The sequence below is a fragment of the Chiloscyllium plagiosum genome, unplaced genomic scaffold, assembly GCF_037043375.1.
Source record: "Chiloscyllium plagiosum isolate Xiang-an unplaced genomic scaffold, Cpla_swu_hap1 HiC_scaffold_2, whole genome shotgun sequence".
Taxonomy (NCBI): Eukaryota; Metazoa; Chordata; class Chondrichthyes; order Orectolobiformes; family Hemiscylliidae; genus Chiloscyllium; species Chiloscyllium plagiosum.
In genome coordinates, this window is record NW_028270140.1 from 3,512,310 (window position 1) to 3,530,419 (window position 18,110).

At 40.3% G+C, this 18,110-nt stretch overlaps 1 protein-coding gene across 4 annotated transcripts in view; it reads left to right on the plus strand.

Annotated features, from left to right (window-relative positions):
* The first annotated feature begins 1,627 nt into the window (after positions 1-1,627).
* Positions 1,628-18,110, plus strand: part of dock8 (dedicator of cytokinesis 8) — a 301,292-nt gene continuing 284,809 nt past the window's right edge. For all 4 annotated transcript variants that reach the window (XM_043718191.2, XM_043718205.2, XM_043718201.2 and 1 more), the window contains exon 1: positions 1,628-1,770. In XM_043718191.2, the coding sequence (XP_043574126.1) occupies positions 1,721-1,770 (50 nt within the window). In that variant the 5' untranslated portion in view covers positions 1,628-1,720. The remainder of the gene's footprint in view (positions 1,771-18,110) is intronic.

Consider the following 18,110-nt stretch of genomic DNA (forward strand, 5'->3'; position numbering starts at 1 on the left):
AGACTTGATGGGCCGAATGGCCTAATTCTGCTCCTAAACCTTATGGTCTTTTGGAGACAACTGGTGATGAATCTTGAAGGTCTTTAACCAAAGCATATTATATGCATTTCTGTTCTTGTATTTCTTCCTAAAACAATAGTTTTTTAAAATTATCTTGCTCCTTTAACATAATAACTCACCCAAAATTGCGGCATGGTGGCTCAGTGGTTAGCACTGCTGCCTCACAGCACCAGGGACTGGGTTCAATTCCACCCATGGGTGACCATGTAGAGTTTTCACATTCTCCTCATGTCTGCTTGGGTTTCCTCTGGGTGTTCCGGTTTCCTCCCACAATCCAAAGATGCGCAGGTTGGGTGAATTGGCCATGCAAAATTGCCCATAGTGTTAGGTGCATGAATCAGGGGTAAATATAGGGCAGGGGAATGGGTCTGGGTGGGTTACTCTTTGGAGGGTCAGTGTGGATTTATTGGGCCAAATGGCCTGTTTGTTGACTGTAGATAATCTAATCTAAAGTGCACCACAGTGTTGTAATCAAACAAATCTGGGGGACTGTATCACTAATTGTGACAATGGAGATATATGGATTCATTTGCCGAGGGAGTCTGAGAGATAGTAATCAGCTGGTTCACTTTTGCACTGACTGTGTAACAATTCTCTGCTGTAGTGGTACTGCTCCCACCTCTGAGCCGGGAACCCTGGGTTCACATCCCACCTGATCCAGTGGTGTGTAATAACATCTCTGAGGAGTTGATTAGAACAAATCTGAAACTTCATGGTATCTCGAATCAATATTAAGGCGACCCAGCCCACCTCCTCCTGGGGTTCCCAACCACTCTACCATAATTTCTTGCATTGAGTCAAGCAATGGGAATGGGGGACCCAAAGACAAGTGCTGTAAGGTATGATTTTGCCACAAGACTGTAAGCAATAGGAACAGGTGTCGGCCATCGATCCTGCTCTGCCATTCAATAGGATCACCTCACATCTCCTTTTATACAATATCCCTTTATTGGCACGTTTTGTTTTAACAATACAATATCCCTTCCCTCTCCCCGTTAACCTAGATTCCCCTCCTGATCGAGAATGTATCCATCTCAGACTTAAATATACACATGGACTCTGCCCCCCCACATCTATTAGACCTTTTTCTTAACTGTCGTCAGAACAACTGTTTCGGTTCTGAATAAGTTATATTGGACTCTAAACGTTAATTCTCTCTCTCTCTCCACAGATGCTGCTAGACCCTCTGAATTTCTCCAGCAATTTCTGGTTTTTGTTTCAGGTTTCCAGCATCTGCAGTATTTTGCCAGATGGTATCTATATTCTCTAAAGTCAATAATATTACCAAAGTTTCGCCAATATTACAAGTACAAATGCGGTTCTTGTCCATCTCTAGCGAAATATGTCATTTTATATTTTCCCTTTAAACGCAGTTTCTAATTAATCATTGTAAATTGGTGCGATGCATGTTTTACTGCTGGCCATGTGAACATTATCACTCAGAAAATGTGAACAGATGCCCTGGAAAGTGACTCGACCTTTAATCTCGACACACAGAGCAAGCCAGCCAGTCCCCTCATACACAATTGGCTCTAGGGCTGGCGAGAAAGGTGAAAATGCGGAAGTTTCCACCCCGCTGTGGTATTTTGAAGATTGGATCCTAAACCTTGCTGTCGGTTCCCTGGGCGGCATTCCCAGGATATATACACACACAGGATCCATGGCTACATTAAATTCAGAGCGGAGAGCGTTCGCTCAGAGGATCAATAGGTGAGATGTCTTAATTGTTTGTCACTATTTCATGACGAAGTTGATAAAGGTTAACGTTTTTTTTCAGAAATGCAGAACTACTTGCGGGAAGGCAGGACTGCACACGCACATTCCCAGGGACTTTCACACTGCTGTTGTCTTTGCACCGGGTGTAGCTGCCTTGATATACCTAACTCGGGGAAATCTTTCTCCTGCTATAAAAAAAATACCGTGCGTTACACTTTGTAAAAGAAGTATGCTTCCAAAGTTCCTTTTTTAATGTGGCGGTAACCCATGTGGGGCGGATGACAGTCATGTGTTTGGTTCTGGTTTGATTGCATGTAACTGCTAATACTTTCCTTTTAAAAGCACAGTTCCCCCATTGATTCAACAAGGACTAATGCTAGGAAACAACTGGGAAATGGCAGAGGGTGAACTAAGAGACCTATACGGGGCAAAATCTACACCAGCTTTAATTTTAAGGGTGCTCCAAAGACGACTCCTTCTCCTGATGCTCTCTGGCTTGCTGTGTTATTCCAGCCTCCTGTCTGTTTTACAAAGGTCTATGAAGTCAGACTATAGCTTGATGCAGTTAGAAGTGTTTTCCAGTTTAAAAAGTTCTGGATTCAAGCCCTATCCACAGGAGCTTGAGGTATTCATGTAGCATTTGATGCACTATTGACAAAGTTACTGCTGGACTGGGCAAGGATTTGACATGATGTACAAGATTCCATGGCCAAAAGAGAAAAGAGTTTTCCCAGTTTCAAAATAAACTACAATATTAGATTTTTCAGGGTGGCTAAACTTAAAGTGTTGACTGTGCTTTCTCTTCACAGATGCTGCCAGACCTACTGAGTTTCTGTAGTAATTTTTGTTTCTGCTTCACAGTACTGAATTATTGTGCCCTTCATTTGCCATAGCAATGTCAGATTTTGAAGTATTGATTATTGCATGGTGCCTTGTTTGCGAGGGTAGATAGTTGAACCTCTATTCAGAATTTGTTTTGTGGATGTGGGAGTATTTCCAAAAGGCTGGAGGATGGCAAGTATTGAAATATGCTTGAGAAATAGATGGAAGGGGAATCAACTTGATTAAGTATAGGCTAAATATTTTAATATCAGCAGTGAGAGACCATTGTCAAGGGCAAAATTTAGTGTTCATTTGGAGATACAGGAGTTTGTAATGGATGACCTGTATGAACTCTTTAAGTATTGGCTAATAAATGTAATGGAGTTATTTTTGAAGTAATGCATTAACAGCAAAAGTTAATAGTATAGTAGATATTTTGTGTATGTTAACTTTCAAAGGCATTGATGTACCACATGTCTTATCCTGAAACTAGAAGCACATGCTGTTAAAGAGACACCGGTAACTTGTACTGGTACAAAATTGGCTAAGGGGAGTGAGATGCTTGGTAAGCAGGTGCTTTACTGATGGGATAATAGAATGCAGCAAATCCCTTGTGGATGGTACTATATTGCTTTGCTTGTGACACAATAAAATATTTCTAATTCAGAACCAGTCCAAACTGACTTTTTTTTATTCACCAGATCAGCCTTCACTTGCCCATCTTTGTTTTAATCCAACTAACCTATCATATCATTCAATTCCTTCACCCCCCCCCATGAGCATCACTCGATTCCTCTTAAATGCATCTCTGCTACTTGAATTGTGGCAGCAACTTTCATATTCTAACCATTTGTGAGGTAAGATGTTTCTGTACAGGATTTATAATTAGAGGCCATAAGCAAATCAGTAATGATTTCTTGTAATTGGAGGCATTTTAATGTTTACATACCAAATTTATACATATCCTAGTGATTTCGAACTGGTGACTCCTCAGTCTTTTGTAAGAATTCAATCCTGATCAATCTTTTTGATGAATATAACTTTTCAGTTTCTTTATAACATGAAGGCCAGCACTCCAAGTTTGCTCTAACTCAGGATTTAATAAAACATAACAAATTCTTAACTTTCAACAGTCTTTAAAAATGGACATCACAGAATCTTTGTCAAGAGTGTGGTGCTGGAAAAGCACAGAAGGTCAGGCAGCATCCAATGAGAAGGCGAATTGATGTTTCAGGCATAAGTAAGGCCATTCAGCCCATTGAGTTCACAGCAACCCTCCGGAGAGTATTCCACCCACTACCCTATCCCTGCAACCCTACATTTCCCATGGCCAATTCACCTAATCTGGATATCTCTGGACTGTGGGAGTAAACCAGAGGTTGCAGAGGAAACCCACACAGACACAAGAATATGTAAACTCCGTAGACAGTCGCCTAAGGGTGGAATCACACCCAGGTCCCTGGTGATATGAGGCAACGGTGCTAACCACTGAGATACCATGCTGCCTGCCATCTTTGTGCTTTTTTTTAATGTCTTTGTTAATCCGTATTTACTTTTGTGGGTCCCAGATCCCTGTATTTCTCTCCTCCATTTCAACCTTTTGTTTCCAAGGAACACATGGTTTCCCCAAAATGTGTCACTCATTTATTGTGCCATTTACTTGCTAATTATATTTTCATTGATCAGGTTTATTAATGTTTTCCTTGTTTTGTCACAGACCTTCCAGTATTAATTATACTGCACAATTTGATTTAGAACTTTTTGAAGTTGTACTTCCAGTACCCAAATCCAAATGGTTTTACATTCAACTTTCAATCCATCCTGAGACTCTGCCCCATGTCAGGGGAAACGATTACTCAGTTCTCCTCTCAGTCCACTAGGATCTTTCATGTCTCACTAAGATTGTCACTAATTTCTTTATAAATCCAAAGAATATGGTTCCAAAATATTCAGCTGTTCATTGTCTGTCATACCAGCGTTAAACCTAGTAAACCTTTGCTGGACAAACTCTAATGCAAATATAGCTTTCCTTTGAAATGAAGACCAAGGTTGTGCACCATATTCTAGTTTTGGTTTCATTAAAGCTTTATACAATTTCCACTTAGGGTCCTTCCTTCTCAACCTCCGTCCTTGCCTGATTTGTAGTGACGCTTGGGTTAAACCGTAATCAGTCATCTCTCTCTAATAAGAGAGCAGCTCTATGATCCTCTGGAACTATAGCAATTTAACTTCCTTTTACTTTATACAGTTTAGCAAAACTTCCAATGATGATCAATGTCACATTTTCCTTCATGGAGTCATAGAGATGTACAGCACGGAAACAGACCCTTTGGTCCAAGCTGTTACATGCCTACCAGATATCCCAACCTAATCTAGTCCCACCTGTCAGCACCTGGCCCATATCCCTCCAAACCCTTCTTATTCATATACCCATCCAAATGCCTCTTAAATGTTGCAATTGTACCGGCCTCCACCACTTCCTCTGGCAGCTCATTCCATACACGTACCATCATCTGCGTGAAAAAAACTCCCCGACCCCAGGGAAAAGACTTTGCCTATTTATCCTATCCATACCCTTCATAATTTTGTAAACCTCTATAAGGTCACCCCTCCGCCTCCAACACTCCACAGAAAAGAGCCACAGCCTGTTCAACCTCTCCCTATGGCTCAAATCCTCCAACCCTGGCAACATCCTTGTAAATCTTTTCTGAACCCTTTCAAGTTTCACAACATCTTTCCGATAGGAAGGAGACCAGAATTGCACGCAATATTCCAACAGTGGCCTAACCAATGTCCTGTACAGCCGCAACATGACCCCCCAACTCCTGTACTCAATACTTTGACCAATAAAGGAAAGCATACCAAACGCCGCCTTCACTATCCCATCTACCTGCGACTCCACTTACAAGGAACTATGAATCTGCACTGCAAGGTCTCTTTGTTCAGCAACACTCCCTAGGACCTTACCATTCAGTGTACAAGTCCTGCTAAGATTTGCTTTCCCAAAATGCAGCACCTCACATTTATCTGAATTAAACTCCATCTGCCACTTCTCAGCCCATTGGCCCATCGTCCAGATCCTGTTGTAATCTGAGGTAACCCTCTTCGCTGTCCACTACACCTCCAATTTTGGTGTCATTTGCAAACTTACTAACTGTACCTCTCATACTCACATCCAAATCATTTATGTAAATGACAAAAAGTAGAGGACCCAGCACCGATCCTTGTGGCACTCCACTGGTTACAGGCCTCCAGTCTGAAAAACAATCCTCCACCACCATCCTCTGTCTTCTACCTTTGAGCGAGTTCTCCCTGTATTCTGTGAGATCATGTTGCTTATCATACCTAAATTAACTTGGAGTGTTCCTTGTAACAGTTCTTCTCAATATCAACATTCAGACTTTTCAGATCTTTTTAAGATGTTTCTTCCATAGTGAAGAACTTCACACTTCCTCACTCTGTGTTTTGTCTGCCACTTTTTTGCCACCTTACATAGCTTGTCCATACAAGTATCTTTCGGCATTTTCCTCCTAGCTTCCATTCCAGTTTAGCTTTGTAGTGCAAGAAAACATAGAATCAATATCTTTTGTCTAATGTAAATTGAAAATAGTGGAGATCCCGGCACTAATCTTTGTGGCGTTCCATAGTTGTCGTCTGCTTAATGTCTGTTTCCAATCCATGCTAATATATTACCTCCATTTTGTGAATGCTTATCTTATGTCTTAACCTTTAGTGGGGCTTCTTATTAAATGCCTTTTGGAAATCCAATTATATTACATCTACTTGCTCTTTACCTACTCTTTGAGTTACACCTTAAAACACACTTTTGGTAAATGTTCCCTTTCACACAAAGTTGATGTCGAACAATCTGATTAAGTTTTGAAATTGCATTGCTAAGATTTTGCTAATAAACTTCATCATTTTCTCCATAAAAATATTTCAGGCTAATTAACTTGCAGTGTCTTGTCTTTTCTTTCTTTCTTTCCTTTCTTGAATAGCAATGTTACATTTGTGAACTTCCAAACTGCTGGGAAAATTCTAGAATCTTGGGAATTTTGCAAAATGATGACCATCCACAATCACTGTAGCTATCAGTTTAAAACTATCAGATGGAGCCCTGGGGATTTGTTGGTTTTTACTTTAAGAAAGCGTACTTGATATTTGACCCTGTTGATAGGAGGAATTGAAAAACAAGGACATTGTACGAATTACTGGTTGGACCTTGGATGGACCATTGTGTACAATTCTGTGCACCATGGTATGGGAAGAATGCTAAGGCCGTGGAGAGGATGCAGAGAAGATTTGCCAAGATGATACTAGTGATCTGAGTCTTTACTGCTTAATGAGGCTGGGATAACTGTCTCGAGACCAAAGAAGGTTAAAGGTAGAGTTAGTAGAAATATGGAGTGTTGATGGTACAAGTGGATTAGTAACCAAAAATTATAGATTTAAAACAATAATGGAGAAATGAGCTAACCTTTCTTTTACACTCCTTTTTAAAGATCTGGAATGCACGACCCGAAGGGATATGCAATTAAATTGATTTAGGAACTTTCAAAAGACAATTCGATATATATTTGAAGATGACTTACTTTCAATATTGTGGTTAAAATGTGAAATGTGGGAGTAAATTGGTCAACAGTCTTCAAGAGCAGATACAGGTATGATGGCCTGATTGGGCTTTGTTTTTGTGCTGTGAGAATTTGGTATGCTATTGAGCTTTCATACTGTGGTCTCCCTTCTTCTTTGCACTTCATTGCTAAACAACCCCTTTTTCTGCTTTAAGATACATGGTAAAGTCTAATTCTTTCACCAAAGTTCTGGTTAATGGCTTCTCCTATAGTTTGGTGACACCCTGGAGTGTGTTACAATGTGAAAGACATTTTATAAACATGTATGATCACAAACTGAATTAAAGTTCTTGAAATGCTTTAGGCTTTAAAAACCATTTATCCTAAAGTTTGACAGTGGTCATTGTCTAGGACTACAGTAAAACTTAAATAGCACTGAGCCTAAATATTAAAAATGATACAGCAGGGATTCGTAACGTACCTGACACATTGATACTTCCATTTGATGAAAAAGTAGCTGTGAAATGAAATCTTAGGATTACACCTTTTTTTGATAACCCAGCCTATATTCTAATTGAAGGCATTGAGACATCTAGAAATCTTCAAAGGCTAAATGATTTTTCTTTTCCTTGAAAACGTAAAAGTCTGTAACGGTTTTGAGGTATTCAGTGTCAAATTGTCCGAGGTGCAAACTGATGCTACACATCCAGTATGTGGAATCGTTGATTACATTCTAAATTTTGTACGCTGGGTTAAGTCTTAAATTCTTTAATCACTTATCAAAAAGTGGTTTCTCGATGTATCTCTCAAAAGAATAGTGTAAAGTGCTTCATTGTGTTATTAAGCATTTTAATGGATATGGTTATGAAGGGATGTGGCTTCAATGTGCGTAAATGGAATTGCCGTACAGATCACTCCGATTCTGACTGGTGGAAAATGCTCAGAGTTCGATGGCTCCTTTGTTGATGCCTTTCTTTAAAACTAACAAGATTTTCTGAATTGATGACATCACACAACCTAAGAGTAATTGGCACTCTTCTGAATTAACTACATCTTACTTTAATGTATCGATTGAAAAAAGAAATGTTTTTGAACCTTTTCATCTTGCACTCCTCAATGCACGTATGAATAAGTCACATTTCAATTGGATCAACAATTTATACACCAAGAAAAGGGAACTCGTGGGTTGGCAAGTCAACTCTGTTTGCCATAGAGAATCACTTATTGTTTTCTCATGCTTCAATTAATTCAAAGAAGACAGAATGTCTTAACATCCTATTTATTTGCATCAAATAGTTCCTGCATATGAATGCAGGATGATGGTGGCCTCTGGCTAATGTTCTTAGGCTGGTAATCCAGAGATCTAGGCAAATGCCCTGGGACACAGATTAAAGTCCCATTGTGGCTGCTGGTGGAATTTGAATTCAATTTACTCAGATCCAGAATTGAAAGTTTTATGATCTCAGTTGATCTTATTACTGGACAAGAAGATCCCAGACTGAAACTTAGCTTGACAAATCGTGCTTTATTTTGGTTTCAGCAAAGTGGTCTCTTGCAGATTTTGCTTTAACAATAAAACAGACGTTTATTAACAAAAAAATCAAAAATCCAAATTTATAATATACAGTATTTAAAAAAAAATAACAACACAATCTGCATCATAAAAGCTGGCCTTAGTTTTATGTTTACCATTACCATCATTGATTGTTGTAAAAGGCCTGGGTTACTAAAGTTGTTTTGAGAAACTTGGTAAATAGGAACAGTTCATTCATCCTGCTCAGCCATTTGACATGATTATGGTTGATCACCTAGCTCAAAGCCAATCTCTATCTTCCCCTTTATGCTTTGACACGTTAACTTCCAAACTTCTATTTAGTTCTTAAATATGTGCAGTGAATATTAGGGAAGGGAATTGACCACCGTTAACTAGTCTGGCCTACGTGTGATACAGTAATGGCGATAACTCCTGACCACTCTCCATAATGGCCTAATGATTTGAAGGCTGTTCGGAATGAACAATAAATGCCCAGCTTGTCAGCGATACCCACATCCCATAAAATCATCTCTTCAAAACAAAAGTATCAGCATCCTTTTTTTTTGTGCTTTGTAAATCGTTATCCCTCTTGCAAATTTTGGCATTCTTGCCTCCTTCCTGAAGAGTGAACGATTAAAAAGCTTTGCATTTCTCACCTTGTTCGGCAACTTTCTTTCCTAATCAGCAACTATTTAAAAATAACGTGTAGGTCATGGTGGACATCATCCTCCGTGGATGTGACTTAAAAAGGAAATAGCATCAGAGAGAAAGAGCTGACCAACAAAAAATGCTTACTTCACTTCCTCAGGATATTTTTTCATTTCTGCAAATGAAAGAAGAAGAAAGTTCCATGAAGAATGTTTTAAATGTTACTTGAGATTTTTAAAACTTAAATTAGCATCTTGTTCCACCCCTGCCTGTGACTTGTTCACAAATGCATGCTAAGTGATAATTAGAATAAAATTTCAGTGTAACAGGGCTCCCTCCTCATTGTAAATGCTGTTTTTCAGTTGCATTGCCCTCTGTTGAGGGAATCCAAGGTTACAATACAAATCAACTACAAGTTTTTTTTGAAAAGGTACCTTTTTAAAAATTCATTCACAGGACATGGGCATCACTGGCAAGGCCAGCATTTATTGCCCATCCCTAATTGCCCAGAGGGCAGTTGAGTCACCCACGTTGCTGTAGGTCTGGAGTCACATGTAGGCCACACCTGGTAAGGATGGCAGATTTCCTTCCCTGAAGGGATCATCCTGGTGAACTATCTCTGAATTGCCTTCGATAAAATGATATCTTTCCTTAAATTAGGAGACCAATGTGTACTCTAGACATTGGTCTCACCAGCACCTTGTACAGTTACAATAAGACTTTGCTAATCTTACACTCTAACCCCCTTGAAATAAGGACCAACATCCCTATTTTTAAAATTAACCTACTTTTCCTCATTGAAACCTGTCTGAGATGTTATAATGCACATCTGGAACAGTTGGGACTTGAACCCCTACCTCCCAGTGCAGGGATAGTGGCGCTGTCACTGCTACGAGAGGGTCCTGAAGAAGCTTTTCTTATTTAGTGCCAAAGTATCACTCCCTACCTGGGATTCAAATGCCAGCCACAGCGGTCAAAGCACCAACTCTCTCCCACTCGCAATTCCGGAGTCCTCCTGGTTACCTGCTGCACCTGTGTTAGCTTTCTGTGCTTTGTGCAAAAGTACCTCCATGTCTCTTTGTGTGTGGGTCAACAGATAATTGGCTAACTGTTAGTGTGGTATCTCTGGAATGATGTGTGACCGAAAGAATCTTGCATTCCACTAGCAGCGTTGCGATCATACCTCAAAACCAAGAAGTGAGAAGATAGTGCAATTCAGCACACTTCCTTCAAATCCTCCAGATGTTCTAATATTGTCTTTGAGAATGACAATTCAACTTTCATTGGACTAAATTCAGGTTCCATAAATGTTCTGAATAATTTCATAAATGCCTCAATACAAAGCGTCTTGCTGAGTAACCAGGCACTTGAGGATGAAAATTCGTTCTAGTTTCATGCAATCCCATATAAGACAGAACTGAGTTTTGGAAATTGTACTTGGCCCTTAATGCAGAGAATTTTGAATTTGCTGGAAAGAGCAGCTTGTCTGATTTAAGAATATTACATGACTGCAGCTTGAAATAATTTTCTTGTTTAGTACACAGTATATTGTTAGCATCTCAAATCAAGGTCTCAGCATTGTGTTTGCAATAAATCTGTGACCTTTTTTGAGATAAAAATACCCAATCCTTCAGTTTTTACTGAAAGCAGCATGCTACCCTAAGTGTTCTGAGTTTTCATAAATCCATATTTAGAGCTAATTGTGAGTTGTCTTCAAATTAAAAAATATTTGGGAAGATAGAATCTCGATTTCCCTAACTTTTGTTCCTCCTTTCTCTTTACCACATTCTTCTGCTGATAGAATCATAAAGAACATATTTCCAAATTATAGCTTTTCATTGGCAAATAAAAAAAATTGCAATTTTAACATCTTAAAAAGTCAAAGCTTGAAATTCAGTAAATATTTTTCTCTTGCCAGAAAATACAGTAATTTTTTTGGTTTGAAAATTTAGTTTCTTTTTTATGGAGCCGCTGATTTAAACAATACTTATCATACAATACTTAATAAATTATTCTTTATAATCTACAATTCATAGTCTAGCAACAACCATTTTCAGGCAGGTGAAAACATTGGTAATTCTTTACAAAATGACTATAGACATGATAAATGGATTTTGTACTGGATCTGTAGTTTTGGAAAATTTCATCCGAGTGTATTCATCAGGGGATTAAGGCAGATGACCCACATCTTTGTAAGGAGGTGAATTTTAAGGGTGGTCTTATATGAAGTGGTAGATTCCAGACTGGGAGTGGGCAGTTGTACTACTGAATGAAGTATTATAGAAAGAGACAAGGAAAGCATTGTCACACTCGGATAGAAATGTAAGCTTTTGAAGCATTGGTATGAAAGAGGGCAATGGTGCTGGATGAGTAGAGTTTGATATAGGCAACTAAGTTCTAGATAATGAACAGTATGATAGATAGGGGGCAGGTCAGGAGAACATTTCAAATAGTGAAGTCTGCAGAAAATCAAGGAATGACTGATATCACTGGCCAATGGTAGACGCAGTGACTGATGATGGTAAGGTGGAGGTTGGTGGCCTTAATGCTGGAAGTTATAGTTGCTGAATGAGTGCTCTGGTTGTGAGCATTCTGGTTAAGAAAATGGCTGGGAATTGAATCGATGGTGAGTAAAGACAGATTGTTGGAGCTAATGGCTCCTGTCATAACATTGTTTGGAGCAATATGTGATTCTTCCAAGATTGGAACAAAAATGTGAAGCTGGTTTTGGATCAAGAGCTGGACTGTTAAATGTGCATGTGGGAACTGAACCTGTTTCTGTGGATAATGTCTCCATTAGGAATCATTATCAGTAACCATTTTCCTGGAGCAATGATCTCCCTACTTCATGTTTTTGCAGCCCACTTGATTTGGACCTGAGAAAGATCACCATCCTTCATTGTGCTAATTTTGTTTTTTATGAACTAAACTTTTATTTCAACTGGAGATCATTATAACTTTTTGACACCAACATGTCTTTTGTAAATAACAGCAAGAGAATGAATGTTGAGGAAAAATAATTTTGTTTTTATTACGTTCTTGAGTTTTATGCATTCTTCCCTATTATCACTTCATTACACTGTTGTGATAGTCCTATTTAAAAAGAAATCTTGTGGCATGGTATGTAGCATCATTGCTGTGCTCCAAGAAATGATGGCCAACGAAGGTATTGTAGGAAAACAGACTGAGTTTCAATTTGTAAATCCTTCCAAAGTGTGCCGATGGTAGACAGTAAGAGTAGGAGTGATTCCTGGTCAGCAATGTGATGGAAAGAAATTGGAACCTTTACCATCACTATCTATATAGCTCTAGGCTACAACATTTACGTGAAAGGGTATCTTTCCACAGTAGCTCAGACTCCAAGTGAATTGGAACACACCATGAACAATGAAGATGTCGATTAAAGCCCGATAGTCTTGGCCGGGTAATTAAAGCAATGGATTAGAAATCCATTAGGATCACCACATGTAGGTTTGAATCATACTAACCATGCCTCTAAACATTTCTGGGTTTTTTTTTGTTCTATTAGCTGTGGCTCAACTAGCAGCATCTTCTTGCCAATCACAAATTTCCTGGGTCAAGTTCCACTCCTGAGTTTGAACACAAGAATCAGTTTTACTGAGGGACAGTCAACACACGGTGCTTTTTTTAATTTCTAGTTTTGTTTTGTGAAGAAACAAACTGAGATACTGGATGTAGGTTAGGGGAGAGACTGGCATGTGTATTACTGCACTCTGTAATTTTTTAAGGTGGTGTTACAGAAACCAATTTTGTTTGGTTATCTATTTTGCCATTTGGCTTCAGAAAGAAGTAACACTTGGGAGAAATGGTTATAAAGTCATTGCATTTTACAGCATGGAAAATAGCCATTCAGCTCCTCCTTTCTGCTCTGATCATCAGGCACCTATCTACTCTCTCCCCATTTTCCAGTGTTTGGCCTGTAGCCTTGTATGCTATGGCTTTTCAAGTATTCATTTACATACTTCTAAAATGCTGCAAAGGTTCTTACCTTGACAACTCGTTGAGGCAGACACATTCAGAGCTGTGGCAGACTAATAACACAGAGCTCGTCTGCTCCATCTGCTTTTAATGATTTTTGTCTTTCTCTGCTTTTTTTAAGAAACCTATTTTAATCTTTTTTATTGTACCTTCTGTGGAGAGCTCATACAGCATTGAGGTGTCCGCACGTCAGAGGGAAGGTTGGTTTCCAGCAGCAGAGGGAGTCTGGTTGGTACTCCGGGTGGGTGGCAGAGGGGAGTCGGACTGGTGCTCGTGGTGGTGGGTGGCAGAGGGGAGTCGGGTTGGTGGTGGTGGGTGGCAGAGGAGAGTTGGATTGGTGCTCCCACTGGGTGATGGCAGTGGTGTTGGGATGTAAGTTTGAGCCCAGTATAGCACCTGGCAGCTTGAGGTGGCAGCTGCTTTGCTGAAATCAGTCTAGCGCAGACTCATGGTGGCGATGTCAATGCTAGAGACAAGATGGTGACTCTGTTCCAGTGTTGGTGCAGTGAAGAGACTCTAGGCCAACTACTGGCAATGGTCTCTGTATTGGGGAGGAGAAAGTGAGGACTGCAGATGCTAGTCCATCTGATTCTCTGTACTTCCTAGGGTCTTACCATTCATTGCGTTCTGAGTTTGGAGAAGATTTGTAGCTCAGGTTGAGGTTCTGGATGTCAGTTTGCTCACTGAGCTGGAAGGTTCATTTTCAGCTGTTTCATCACCATGCTAGGTAACATCATCAGTGAGCCTCCAGATGAAGCACTGGTGGTATGGCCAGCTTTTTATTTGTTTAGGTTTCCTTTGGTTGGTGATGTCATTTCCTATTCTTTTTCTCCAGGGTGGTAAATGGGATCCAAGTCAATGTATTTGTTGACATTAACTAGCCACAAAAAGACATGACCCACACTCTCTCACTAGTATCCTTACATACAGGTGAGGATGGGACAACACCCACTCCGAGGTAAAGCCAAAGAGAGACACATGAGAGAATTCCTAGAAGCATGGCATTCCAACCAAAACACATTGACTTGGATCCCATTTACCACCTCTAAGAAAATGAACAGGAAATGACATCACCACCGGAAATGACATCACCAACCCAAAGAACCCTGATCACTTAAATAAAAAGCAAGCCATGCCACTAGTGCTTCATCCAGACGCTCACTGATGATGTTACTGGGTATGGTGACAAAACATCTGAAACCGAAACTTCCAGCTCAACGAGCAAACCTACATCCATTGTGTACTCCTTTCCCTTGCCGGTGTTACCAAAATATATCACCTTTCACCGTTAAATTCTATTTGCCACTGTTTTAGACCAGCCTGTTGTCTGTAAATGATGGATTTCCTCCTCACTATTTATGATGTCACCAATTTTCACGTCATCCTCAATCTTTCTATTTTAAATCACTTAATGTAATCAAGAAACAGGAAGGGACCCAACACCAAACCCTATTTTATACCACTGCACACTGGCTGTAGTCCAAATACCCTTTGATCATCACCAGCCAATTTTTGGATTCAACTTGCCAATTTGCCCTGGATCTCATGAAGTTTTTACCATCTTGACCCTGAGGCTCCTGTGCAAAATCTTGTCTGAGCCATAATTGTATCCATGTAGGTTATGCCAACTGTACCACCTTCATTTATATACCTAGTCACCTCCTTGAAACATTCAGTCAAACCTTTTAGACATGATCTCCCCCTGACAAAGTCACCTTGATTCTTGATTAGTCCTTGCCTCTCCAAGTAGAGATTAATTCTGTCCCTGAGAGCTTTTTTTTGTTGTAGTAGTTTCCCTGACACTGATGTTAGACACATTAATCTAATCTATAGTTTCCTGGCTTATCCTTACTTACCATCTGTGGCTAGAAAGGATTTGAACATTAATGTCCGAGCTATTGCAGCCTTCTCCTTTGTCTCCCATGGCATCCTGGGAATTATTTCATCTGGGCCTGGGATTTATCCTTTTGTAAGCCTGCTAAAACCCATAGCACCTCCCTCCTCTCAATGTTAACCGTTTCAAGTACATTTCGGTCCCAGTGCAGGGAGATGGCACCTTCGTGGCGGAAAACCCAGTGTGGAGTAACTGCAGGCTCACGTGTAAGAAAGAACAGCAATGTTGAACTTTTAACTTTTTTTTCTTTATTTTTCTATTTAAGATTTTGTACCTTGTACCAAGGATGGTGCAGTGAATGGTGACTTTACTGTAACTCCTGTATCCCTGTAACTGAATACATGTGACAATAAAATCTAATTCTATTCTATTGCTCCTTTTCTAATGTGATAGAATATGCAAATAATGATGTAACTGTTAAAGTTACTCTGACATCATCAGAAATGAGTAGAATACCAGACCAGAGAGGAGTATATGAAAAGCAGGACATAGTCATTGTACTGAGAGTGTGGTGCTGGAAAAACACAGCAGGTCAGGCAGCATCTGAGAAGCAGGAAAATCAACGTTTCGGGCAAAAGCCCTTCATCAGGAATAGAGGCAGGGTGCCTGCAGAGTGGAGAGATAAATGAGAGGGGGGTGGGGAGAAAGGAGCATAGAGTACAGTAGGTGAATGGGGGTGGGGATGGAGGTGATAGGTCAGAGAGGAGGGTGAAGTGGATAGGTGGAAAAGAAGATTGGCAGATAGGACAGATCATGGGGGTGGTGCTGAGCTGGAAGGGTGGAGCTGGGGTGAGGTGGGGGAGGGGAAATGAGGAAACTGGTGAAGTCCCATGATGCCCTGGGGTTCAAGTGTTCCAAGGCAGAAGATGAGGTGTTCTTCCTCCAGGTGTCGGGTGGTGAGGGAGCGGCAGTGGAGGAGGCCCAGGTTCTGCATGTCCTCGGCAGAGTGGGAGGGGGAGTTGAAATGTTGGGCCGCAGGGCGGTGTTCCTCCTCCACCGCTGTTCCCTCACTACCTGAACCAACGCCCTGTGGTCCAACAGGTCAACTCCCCCTCCCAGTCAGCTGAGGACATGCAGATCCTGGGCCGCCTCCACCTCTGCTCCCTTAACTCCCGACGCCTGGAGGAAGAACGCCTCATCTTCCACCTTAGAACACTTCAACCCCAGGGCATCAGTGTGGACTTCAACAGTTTCCTCATTTCCACCCTTCCAGCTCAGCACTGCCCCCATGACCTGTCCTACTTGCCTATCTTCCTTCCCACCTATCCACTCCACCCTCCTCTCTGACCTATCACCTCCATTCCCACCCCACTCACCTATTGTACTCTCTGCTACTTTCTCCCCAGCCCCACCCCGCTCTCATTTATCTCTCCACCCTGCAGGCACCCTGCCTCTATTTCTAATGAAGGGCTTTTGCCCGAAACGTCAGGTTTTCTTTTCCTGCTCCTCCACCTGCTGTGCTTTTCCAGCACCATTCTAATCTAGACTCTGGTTTCCAGCATCTGCAGTCCTTGTGGATCTGAGGAGCAGGAGAATCGACGCTTTGGATGTATGCCCTCCTGCTCCTTGGCTGCTGCCTGACCTGCTGTGCTGTGCTTTTCCAGCACCACTCTCTCGACTCTGATCTCCAGCATTTGCAATCCTCACTTTCTCCTTAGACACTGTACCTTTTAAAGCAGTAAAGATCTCACTGTCAACGCCACACTTTAACTAGGTCAGAGTAAAGTGTGGCACTGACCATGAGAGTGTTACTCTTGGTAGGATAAACTGGGGATGCTAGAGACCAAGAAGAGTGGCAACCTTGTGAAAAACGGAGCAAGGTAAACGTGTGCATGGGAAGGCACACAACATAGAGAAATAGAAAGTGATGTACATCAAACCATTTTCAGAACAAACACCCAGCAAGAAAGGTTTTAACTCCAACTGTAAATGTTAGAATTAAACTGAGTATTGCTGAGGAATGCAGATCTAGTGAGAGCGGTTGTTTGAATCATATAATCTCATGCTGATAGGTAGAAAGTATACTTCCACATGTAAATTCCTTCTAAATTTACTATTTAATTTCAAGTATTATTCTATATGGTTGTGCATGTCCTTGGCTGTTATGGATCCATACGAAGCAAGATGAACATTACCTCCTTTTTGCTTTAAGGAAAAACTGATGGAAGCAGTTCTTGCATGGGTTTATAAGGATATTTCACGAAGTTATTTTCTGTAAATGTCCCAGCTGTTCAGTTCAAATCCATGTCAGTGATTCATCACTTTCAAACAATGGGCTGAAGGATATGTTTTAAATGACAAAAAAAGCTTCTTTAAAATTCCAAGCCAAAAATTGCATAACTTTTTTTTTCTGTACTTCATGAAACATTCTCTATATTGTGCATTATTTCTACTTTATTTACATACAGCAATGAATTTTAATTATTTATACTTCCAGAAGAAATTAATATGATCCTGTAAAATTGCTTTTGAAATAGTTGCTAACCCATTTAACACACCGATTTAATGGCTCTGTTTAATTTTAAAACAGTATATGTTGATATATGAACCATTGTATTTTCAAGCTAAATAAAAACCCATTTGTTTTCACCAGTAGAATTATACTTTAATTTGATAAATAAATGGTCATAGAAGTTTTGAGCCATACTTTCTATCTTCATTTAAATCTTGATTTAATGACACTAGACATTTGAGTTGGCAATTTCTGATAAATAATCACTGACATCTGACAATTCCTTCTGCAACCCCTCCTATGACAATGCCTTTCCTCCCATACCCCTCCTTTCTCTTATCCTTCTCCTATTTTGTCCTCCTCAAATCAGCCTAAAGTACTAAATGAGCAGTAAGAACAGTTTCAATAACTTTA